Source organism: Takifugu rubripes, chromosome 18 (assembly GCF_901000725.2).
Source record: "Takifugu rubripes chromosome 18, fTakRub1.2, whole genome shotgun sequence".
Taxonomy (NCBI): Eukaryota; Metazoa; Chordata; class Actinopteri; order Tetraodontiformes; family Tetraodontidae; genus Takifugu; species Takifugu rubripes.
In genome coordinates this window covers 9,801,384-9,812,202 of record NC_042302.1, presented here as the reverse complement: position 1 = coordinate 9,812,202, position 10,819 = coordinate 9,801,384, and the positions used below count along the sequence as shown (strand labels likewise).

Below are 10,819 nucleotides of genomic sequence, written 5' to 3'. Positions count from 1 at the left end.
ACTAATGAAGCCAGCATCAGAGTTGTGATGAACATTATTAGAATCCTCTAAAAACAGGAAACATTTAAGATATTCAACGATTTCTTTTAGGGGAAAACTAGTTTCGGCCCATCTGAGCAGCAGCAACGTTAGACTTTATTACTACGTAAATGCTGCTTATGTTCTGTTTGTTCTCTGTGCTGCTGTGGCCTGTAGGGGGCGCTGCACACAGATGCACAAATGCTATCGTCGACGCTTCACTGTTAGCAAATGTTTGACCAAACGCTGCAGAGGTGTGTGTGGGCGCGTCCCCACACATGAACATTTCACACGTGTGTGAGAGTTCTGGAGCGTTTGGACTGAAAAGGTCTGAAATCTGAGTCACAGCAGACAAAAATGTGGTGGCAGGAGATCTGCTGCTGTAGCTGCTGCTGCTGTAGCTGCTGCTGCTGTAGCTGCTGCTGCTGTAGCTGCTGCTGCTGTAGCTGCTGCTGCTGCTGTAGCTGCTGCTGCTGCTGTAGCTGCTGCTGCTGTAGCTGCTGCTGTAGCTGCTGCTGCTGCTGCTGTAGCTGCTGCTGCTGTAGCTGCTGCTGTAGCTGCTGCTGCTGCTGTTGCTGCTGCTGTAGCTGCTGCTGTAGCTGCTGCTGTAGCTGCTGCTGCTGCTGCAGCTGCTGCTGCTGCTGTAGCTGCTGCTGTAGCTGCTGCTGTAGCTGCTGCTGTAGCTGCTGCTGCTGCTGCTGTAGCTGCTGCTGCTGTAGCTGCTGCTGCTCTGCTGCTGTAGCTGCTGCTGCTGCTGCTGCTGCTACTGCTGCTACTGCTGCTGCTGCTGCTGTAGCTGCTGCTGCTGTAGCTGCTGCTGTAGCTGCTGCTGTAGCTGCTGCTGCTGTAGCTGCTGCTGCTGTAGCTGCTGCTGCTGCTGTAGCTGCTGCTGTAGTTGCTGCTGCTGCTGCTGTAGCTGCTGCTGCTGTAGCTGCTGCTGTAGCTGCTGCTGCTGCTGCTGTAGCTGCTGCTGCTGCTGTAGCTGCTGCTGCTGTAGCTGCTGCTGTAGCTGCTGCTGTAGCTGCTGCTGCTGTAGCTGCTGCTGCTGTAGCTGCTGCTGCTGCTGTAGCTGCTGCTGCTGTAGCTGCTGCTGCTGCTGTAGCTGCTGCTGCTGTAGCTGCTGCTGCTGTAGCTGCTGCTGCTGTAGCTGCTGCTGCTGCTGTAGCTGCGGTTGTTTTAAATGTGTGTAAATACTTGTTGTAAATACCAGCTATGGAGACAATCCCTTTTTCTGTTTTGTGGAGTCAAAAAAGTGTTGAAAATCCAACATTATCCTCATCTCTTGTTTTTGGATACACCATTTATTAATATCTTCACAAATCCTAATTCTCTACATCTCCAAACACAACAAACAGCTTTTCATCAATGATGAAGAATTAAAAGTTGTTTATGAGTTCCTCCCTCCAGAAGGAGGCGCTGCCTCATCACTCTGATCCTCCTCATGTTCTGAGGAACACATGACGATTGTGTTGCTTCTGTTGTTGCCATGCCAACTAAGAACAACAATCACCAAGTTTCGCGGCGGCGGCGCCAACCTCAGAGTTGAGACTGAAACGGATGAAAAGCGACAAATTACAATTTTATTACACAATCAAAAAGAGCAAAATGTGACCTTGGAATTGCATCAGGAACAGGCAGATCCTCAAACATGGAGGAACTAAATGCCTGTATCCATGGAAACCTGTGTGGTAAATGCTCATTTTGTCACATTTGTGAAGCTTTTATGGTGATTAGTTGCTGGAGGTGTGGCTCCGCCCACAGATGCAACCGTTGCAAGATCAAATGCATCAATTACAAGGAAGAGAAATAAATTCCCTGAAACAGAATTTGTTTTTCTCCTGGGTGTTTGTGGGATGTTTGGACTAACCCTCGTCTTATTATTTAGTCTTCTGTTAGCATCAATGTTAGCAATGGTAGCTTCAGCCTCAAGGATCCTTTCAGCTAAATTTAAACACTTCCACCAACACACTCCAACAACAGGCTGAAGTTTAGCTCTGTGCTTCATTAACGCCTTTCATTTTAATCCGATTAAAGAGGATCACGCCCCCTAGAGGACACCTTTGTCTTCTGTTTTACAGGTCTTACAGGACAAACTTCAGTGTTTCCTTCACCAGCCGCTCAAACGTCGACAAAATCATTGAATTAGCTGAAATCAAAGCTGCTGATGCTAACGTGGCGTTTAAACCATCTGAAGTGGTCACATGATCCGTCGCGTCCTTCTGCTGGTCGCCACAACTCTGAAGACACGGATGAATGATTGTTCATCAATGCTGGAAACAAGCAGATTTTCTCCTTTTCTGGTCCAAAGATGAGAATTCTGACGGGTTTTGTTGCAGGAACTCTGTTGTTGCTGTAATCGGGGGCGGCAGCGATAAGGGAGAGAGTGTAATCACCGTGGGAGATATGGGGAAACGCAAACACACTTTCTGGTGTTCACGCCGTCTCACAGAGGTCAAAGGTCACCAATGGAAGAAACTATGAAGCAACAGTTGGAGTTAAATCTGGTTTAATTAAATGTGACGCAGTAATATTTTGAATTGTTCACATAAAAATGATGATGTCATGATGTTTGAAACCAGACCCACATACATCCATGATTTGAAAGTGTCCAGGTGTTAAAATAAAAATAAACGTAAAAGTGAAACCTTCTGTTGTCCTGCAGCGCCCCCTGCTGGACAGAAAGACTCGGCTCCTGTGTATGGCGCCCCCTGCTGGTTTTCGCTTGTAACACCCGCGTTCTTGACTGATGACGTCAGGGTCGAGTCGCTTTATTTCTACCTTTATGAGGTCCAGCCTGTGTAAACAGGAATGTTTCAACGCAATTTAGTTTTGGCTTCACCAGAAAATTTAAGGTCATAAATCACTGAAAAAATGGGAGGGAATTAATTCTTCTTTCCAAGAAGAAACACATACTCACCTGTGTGTGTGTGTGTGTGTGTGTGTGTGTGTGTGTGTGTGTGTGTGTGTGTTTTATTGTTTCCTGCCCAGAGCTCAAAGTTCACCTGACTGCCAGAAACAGTCAAGACGACGCGAAGAAGAAGAAAATTCTGCATTTGAAAGGACAAACTGGTTGATTTGACACCAGAGAAGAAGAACTGGTTCCCCGTCAACCTGTGAGTGTTATCTGAGCGGTAGCAGCTCCCCCGATGGATTACACCTGAGGACCTGCTGGTCACACTGACCCTCAGAGCCTCGGATCAGCTGGCCGCCATCTTGCCGTTGGCGTCTGTGTTCGACAGGTGAGTGAAGGAAGATATCAGCTGCGTCACTTTCAGCTCGAAACTGAACAAACCAGGTGAAATCAGTCGCTTTCCCGCTGATCCGACCTTTAATGAACACCTGTGGCAGAAATGTGGGCGGTGCCCGTCACTGGTCCAGGACCACCACTGTAGGTTCTGGTTTCTCGTCCCAGTTTGTCCCAGTCGTGGTCCAAACGCATGCAGGCGTCATGGCAACGACACAGCAGCAGAAACAGGGTCAAAGATGCCGGGAGGGCCCAAATCACATCCCATCTCAAACATCAAATGTTGGTTTTACACTTTTCCTGCAACAAATTCTTGATGTTTTTGATGGAAACTGTGAAACTTTGATCGAATCACAGCTCAAACTTTTATTGCTAAACTCTGCATCACATGATCTGTCCAATGCAAAACTCTGGCTTCTTTATTGAGTCTGATTTATGTTATTAACCGTCTTCTGGAGGTTTTCCACGCACATCATATTCTGGAAGCTCCACCAGGGGGCGCCAGAACGTATCATCACCAATAAAATTAGATCTTTTAAGAAATTTCCATTAAAACTGCATTTTTCTGGCATCTATCGTTCCAGCTCCAGCAGGACCTCCTCTCAGATCCGCCCCTCCCAGGCTGCAGCGCCTCCTGCTGGCCGTCATGGAGCCTGGAGGAGGCAGACCAGTGGTCCAGGTTGTGGGAGAGAACGAGGCTCTGCAGCAGTTCTTCTGTGGTGAGACAGCACATCATCAGGGTCAGAACTCCAGGAGACCTTTGGTTCCTGCTCAGGTTCAACCGGGTTTGAGGTTCCTGGTTACCAGGAGGTTTGAGCGGACCTCAGTCACCTGGAACAGTTTTAAAGTTCTCATCATGCTCTGTGCGTGTGTGTGTGTGTGTGTGTGTGTGTGTGTGTGTGTGTGTGTGTGTGTGTGCGTGTGTGTAGGTCAGGATGTAAGTGGTGTGTTGGACAATTCTGTTACCGTAGATACGAGCATCTTGGAGCAGTACCTCAGCAATGACCTAGACCCCAACAGTTTGTGAGTCCCTTCCTCACACACACACACACACACACACACCCTGACCATTAGAACCCCCCGGTTCCAGCACCAACCTCCCTGGTTATCAGGTTCTGGCTGGAACTTCGAGGTTTTGACTGCAGTCCTCTTTTTCCCAGCATGCTCCCTGAATCTCCTCCTGACTCAGAGGCGTGTTCACCTGCACAAATACCAGGTAACACCCCTAAAATACCCCACCTACCCCCAAACCCCTGCTCTGTTCTATGCTTTGTCAGTTAGCATGCTAGCCTAGCAGTGTTAACTCATGAACCGTGCACCAATGCGTCCTTAAAGAGAAATACAGCTTTTGTGTGAATTGAACTTCCTGAGTTGGTGCATTTCTATGATTGGTAGATTTCCCCTGCGAGTCGTCCTATTGGTCTAGTCAGCGGACCCCCCAGGAAGTGTTCCAGCCCAGACCTGGCGCCGAGCCCCCTTCGTCTTGTCGCTTTAAGGGTCCAGACTCTTCCTCTGTTCCCCCTGAGCTGCTGACCTATGATCAGCTGCGCAGTTTTGGACTCACTAACACTTACATCAGGTCAGGTACCTCACCTGCTGGCCCCTCCCCCCTCCAGCAGCGACACCCACATGAACACTACCAGCGTGCCAACAACCTCCGCAGCTCTCAGGCCCCTCCCACACCTGCTTCACCACCAACACTGCTGTCAAACACCTACGACACTCCCAGCACGTCTTCAGGGCTGGTCCCACATGTAACCACGCCCCCTTCCACCTGTGCGTTGGACTCCTCCTCCGTGTTAACCCCCTGGTAAGCAGATCTTCAGCCTTGTTCTGTGGTTTTCCAAACAGAAGATGTGGAGATTGTTGACAACTATTTTACAATGACTACAATCTTTTTTTAAAACACGAGAAGGGGCCCTGGAGGCTCCAGGAAGGTACCGGTCATGTTCTCGATCTGTTCAGGTCTGGTCACCAGATCACAGATCCCTTCTGACCACAGATTAACCTCTGCTGCAGTTCCACAGGGAGTAAAAGGAGAAGAAGGTCTGTGTCCGAGGAAACCTCGGCAGGGGTCGAGGCGCCCTGTGCTGAAGGAGATGGGAATCATCAAGGCAGCTTTGGGAATGTTGGAGGAGTTGGATCCAGTTTGGGATTAAACCAGCATCTGACATGGGATCATTTCAAACCAGACCGGTGGTGCACGTTATTCAGCAGCAGTTTTCAGACACTGTGAGTGGAGAACCAAAGAAACCCCTGTTTGACCCGGTGGACCCAAAGACCAGATGAACCAAAAGTGTCCTCCCTTGTCCAGGTCCCCTCCTGCCTACCATGTGGACACAGACAAAGGTTTCGTCTACTCCACCACTGACGAGGCCTTTGTCTGTCAGAAGAAGAATCACTTCCAGGTCACCGTTCACATCGGGGTGGCCACAGAACCACGATACATCCGCTCGCCCCGAGGACCACAGGAGGTGGACCACTTCCTGATCAAAGTGTTTGGGATCAAGGTGAATATTTTCCCAGACGGGGGACGACTGTCCGTCCTCGCAGCACCTGAAGGTTTCTGTCTTCACAGATGGAATCTTCAAGCCGCCAGGTGACCATTGAACAGTCTCAGCCTGACCGCAGCAAGAAACCCTTCCACCCTGTCAGGTAGGTCCCAGGCTGAAGATGTCCACACCCACAGGCCACACGGACTGGTCCAGGTGGACCCAGTTCATGTCCCAGCTGTTAACCATGAGAACTGGTGTTCCCAAACCAAACGATATCATAGAACACTTCAGCAGGGTGTGTTGTGGTTTTATGTTCTGGAATTCTCCCAGTACAAAACGCTGGTCCCACAGTAGCACTAACCATGGACCGTGGACCCTGCTCAGAACAGCAGGTTCCTCTTCTCCAGGAACTCTTGTCTAAAATGTGGAAAACTAAATAATGGTTCTGCAGGGTCAGTCTACCCAGTGGCAAGATCACCAAGGTAACCCTGGGACGCCTGCACTTCAGCGAGACTACCGCCAATAACATGCGCAAGAAAGGGAAGCCCAACCCTGATCAGAGGTGAGCCAGTGCACGTGAGGGCAGAGCCAACCAGTGGGGCGCGCTACATGCTAGCCTTGTGTCTGCAGATATTTCCAGATGGTGGTTGGGTTGTACGGCGCCGTCTCTGGAGAAGAGAGCTTGTTGCTCACGGCTCTGGTGTCTGAGAGGATCATCGTCAGGGTAACGACAAACATCAGCAACACCGACCAAAGCGTTGTGATCAACACAAAGCCAACGATTGATCCCTTCGTCAGGCCTCAAACCCAGGCCAGTTTGAGATGGACGGCGACCCCCTGTGGCAGCGCGGGGTCGTGCAGGAGTCCGTGGTCTGTCAGGGTCGGGTGGGAATCAACAGCGATGCCCCGGACGAGGCGCTGGTGGTCTGTGGCAACGCCAAAGTGATGGGAGCCATCATGCAGCCTTCTGACCAACGCGCCAAATACAACATACAGGAAGTAAGAAAGGAAGGTGACGCTTTTGGTGTCACGCTGAAATGTTACGCTGTGACACTTTGAGGAGATTCATCTCATCATTGTTGGTCAGGTCGACTCGGAGCAGCAACTAAAGAGAATCAACCAGATGAGAATCGTTGAGTTCGACTACAAACCAGAGTTTGCCTCAAGCATGGGAATAGACCACACCCACCAGACAGGTAACTGACCACACCCACCAGACAGGTAACTGACCACACCCACCAAACAGGTAACTGACCACATCCACCAGACAGGTAACTGACCACACCCACCAGACAGGTAACTGACCACACCCACCAAACAGGTAACTGACCACACCCACCAGACAGGTAACTGACCACACCCACCACACTGGTGACTGACCACACCCACCAGACAGGTAACTGACCACACCCACCAAACAGGTAACTGACCACATCCACCAGACAGGTAACTGACCACACCCACCACACTGGTGACTGACCACACCCACCACACTGGTCATTGACCACACCCACCACACTGGTGACTGACCACACCCACCACACTGGTCATTGACCACACCCACCACACTGGTGACTGACCACACCCACCACACTGGTCATTGACCACACCCACCACACTGGTCATTGACCACACCCACCACACTGGTGACTGACCACACCCACCACACTGGTCATTGACCACACCCACCACACTGGTGACTGACCACACCCACCACACTGGTCATTGACCACACCCACCACACTGGTGACTGACCACACCCACCACACTGGTCATTGACCACACCCACCACACTTGTGACTGACCACACCCACCACACTTGTGACTGACCACACCCACATGATGTTTCAGGTGTTTTAGCTCAGGAGGTGAAGGAGCTGCTTCCGTCAGCAGTGACGCAGATGGGAGACATCTGCTGTTCTGATGGAGAGAAGATCCAGAACTTCCTCATGGTGGACAAAGTAATTCCTCTTCAGTTGCTTTTGTTCCTGCTTGTGTTTCAGTTCTGGTGATCTTCATGTTTGCTGTTCATGCTTCCTTCAGGAACAGATCTTCATGGAGAATGTTGGGGCAGTGCAGCACCTGTCGAAGCTCACCGACAACCTGGAGACTCGGATTACAGACCTGGAGGTCTGGAACCAACGACTGGCCAAGCTGAAGAGCCTGAGTGGCAGCCTGCGCTCCAACAGGTCCATTAATCAGCCGTGTCCTCAGTCACACCTGTGTTTGGATAATTCTATCATTTGATAATGTTCTGCTCCGTCCAGCAGGAGGACCATGAAACACAGCGGGGGGCCCCCAACACCGAGTCCTGACACCTGTAAGACGGAGAATGTCCAGAAGGAGACGTCCTGTCAGAGGTTCACCTCCTGTTTGAGGCATAAAATCTTCCAGGCTAGCATCTTCGCCCTGCTCGCCGCCATGGCCTTCTGGTACGCCACAGTTTCACTTCCTGTTGCAGCCACAGGGGGCGCCATGATGTGTCCAAAATAACGCTGTGTTCCGTTTGTCCAGCGTGATCTGCATCACTGCCGTCTACCTGGTGAATTTGACAGAGGAAGACTTTGGCTCCGCCCTCAGCAACAGGTGAAGAGCAGTATTTTAGCGATGGTGTTAGCAGCAGTTTGGGTTGTGATTAAACATTACAAAGAAGAGGCCTTTGATGGTCTGTTGTGCTTCTGTGTAACAGCAGTGAGACGCCTCCTCAGACCACCGCCTGCAGTAGCACAGCTAACACAGGTAGCGCTCACCTCAGTCACATGACTGCACAGCCATCAGCCTTCACACATTGACTGATGGTTCTGCTGGTTTTGGTGCAGCCGGGCCGACGGGTCAGCCTGAGCCGTGGCCTCCAGACGTGGACTTCTGTGACCTGCTCTACTGTGATCAGGTCTACTGCTGCTCACCACCAGCAGGGGGCAGTGTGGAGCCCCAAGTCCCTGAACCGTTTGAAAAATCCAACGTAACAGGTGACGTCCGCTCCTTTAATGGGTTTACCTGCGCACCTGTGCAACTGTCCACATGTCTCTCCTGAATGTGGTTGTTCTTCGCAACAGGACTGAGAAAACAAGCGTTTTATCGCCATTTAAAGAGAGGATATGACTGTAATTGCACACGCACACACACACACACACACACACACATTGACTTGTCTGTTGATTGATCGTTGATCTGATCAAATGTACCGTTTTATGGCGTCGTGCCTTCAGGGACAAACACGAGCATCCAGTCTTTCATGATCAAAGAGAACCAGCAGCTGATTGACAGAAACTACTGTGTGAGAGACGAGTGTGGGTGAGTGACACACACACACACACACACACACACACACACACACACACACACACACACACACACACAGGTGTTTCTGACATCAGAGGTCACATGATCCGCTCTGATGACGGCGAGCGTGTTTCCTGCAGGCCGGAGCGTTTCGCCTACAGAGTTCCCATCAGCCAGTTCGTCCCCGTCAACATGAAGGTCACGCTGGTGATGAAGTAAGAATCACGTTATCACCTCTGTGACACCTCTGTCCTCTGTGACACCTCCGTGACACCTCTGTGACACCTCTGTGACACCTCTGTCCTCTGTGACACCTCTGTGACACCTCTGTGACACCTCTGTGACACCTCTGTGACACCTCTGTCCTCTGTGACACCTCTGTGACACCACTGTTACACCACCGTGACACCACTGTGACACCACTGTGACACCTCTGTGACACCTCCGTGACACCACTGTGACACCACCGTGACACCACTGTGACACCACTGTGACACCTCTGTGACACCTCTGTGACACCACTGTGACACCTCCGTGACACCTCTGTGACACCACCGTGACACCACTGTGACACCACCGTGACACCTCTGTGACACCACCGTGACACCACCCTGACACCTCTGTGACACCTCTGTGACACCACTGTGACACCTCCGTGACACCTCTGTGACACCACCGTGACACCACCCTGACACCTCTGTGACACCTCCGTGACACCACTGTGACACCTCCGTGACACCTCCGTGACACCTCCGTGACACCTCCGTGACACCTCCGTGACACCACTGTGACACCTCCGTGACACCTCCGTGACACCTCCGTGACACCACTGTGACACCTCCGTGACACCTCTGTGACACCACCGTGACACCCCTGTGACACCACTGTGACACCTCTGTGACACCTCTGTGACACCACTGTGACACCACAGCGACACCTCTGTCCTCTGTGACACATCTGTGACACCACTGTGACACCTCTGTGACACCTCTGTGATCGTAAAGTAGCAGATCCAGACTAACCAGGAATTGTTGTTGCAGTTCCACTGAGCTGCTGGTGGTTCACCTGTGTCGATTTGATGAGTCCACCGTCTGTTCCAGCCGGTTAAACGCCGTCGCCAGGAGCCGTTACCCTTCAAACACACAGGTTGGGACCGAGAGGTCGACGCCAGGTCTTTATCAGGAGGGCGATGAGGTTTAGCTTAGCTTAGCCTGAGCTGCTGTGTGTCTGCAGGGAGAACACCAATGGCCTCTTCACGTGTCCCGTCTCTACCAGAGCTCGTACCACTTCCGCTCTGCAGTCGCTGTAAGAAGCTGCTTTTCTCTTCTTCTCTCTTTCTGTGGCTCCGCCTCTTTCACCTGTCTGTGGCTCCGCCTCTTTCACCTGTCTGTGTCCCGCCAGGGTCAGGCCGACTGCAGTACCGACCATCACCTCGCGGGGGTGCTCTTCACAGACTACTACTTCCACTTCTACAGGCGCTGCACAGACCCCCCGACTCCGCTGTAACACGCCACACATGCACGCCAACGCTGGTGTGGCCTGTAACCATGACAACCAGAGAATCCACCTGTGCTCATCTCTGCTTTAATGTTTTGGTGCCGTTTGAAATGATTGATTCTGCTGCAGGAACTGCGATTGAACTTTCTTCTTCTCACTTTTGTTCTTGTTGTTGTTGTTTGTGTCCACAAATCTAATTTGAACCTTTTCATTTCCAAATTCTGAAGTTAAAATGAAGCAAACCTGTCATTTAATAAAGCCGTGATGATGAAGAGCTAAAGTC

At 51.1% G+C, this 10,819-nt stretch overlaps 2 protein-coding genes across 3 annotated transcripts in view; both read left to right on the top strand.

Moving 5' to 3' along the window:
* The window catches only part of LOC101073258 (leucine-rich repeat-containing G-protein coupled receptor 5), a 13,877-nt gene extending 13,414 nt beyond the window's left edge, over positions 1–463 (top strand). The window contains exon 20 of the mRNA XM_029825395.1: positions 1–463. This exon is cut by the window's left edge and continues 728 nt beyond it. The gene's annotated coding sequence lies outside the window, so the exon portion shown is untranslated.
* A 2,523-nt stretch (positions 464–2,986) lies between these two features.
* Positions 2,987–10,810, top strand: myrfl (myelin regulatory factor like). Of its 2 annotated transcripts, none has more exons than XM_029825394.1 (24): positions 2,987–3,257; positions 3,847–3,981; positions 4,192–4,285; positions 4,423–4,478; positions 4,658–5,072; positions 5,282–5,494; positions 5,577–5,772; positions 5,841–5,917; positions 6,209–6,319; positions 6,388–6,481; positions 6,556–6,756; positions 6,845–6,953; positions 7,609–7,718; positions 7,801–7,946; positions 8,028–8,189; positions 8,272–8,343; positions 8,447–8,496; positions 8,577–8,726; positions 8,814–8,861; positions 8,967–9,051; positions 9,180–9,254; positions 10,080–10,185; positions 10,273–10,344; positions 10,441–10,810. In XM_029825394.1, the coding sequence occupies exons 2-24, from the start codon at positions 3,909–3,911 to the stop codon at positions 10,543–10,545; spliced, it is 2,820 nt and encodes a 939-aa protein (XP_029681254.1). In that variant the 5' UTR covers positions 2,987–3,257; positions 3,847–3,908; the 3' UTR covers positions 10,546–10,810. The 2 variants fall into 2 exon arrangements, with proteins under 2 accessions (XP_029681254.1, XP_029681253.1); XM_029825393.1 differs by having other exon boundaries at positions 8,025–8,189.
* The last annotated feature ends 9 nt before the right edge of the window (positions 10,811–10,819 follow it).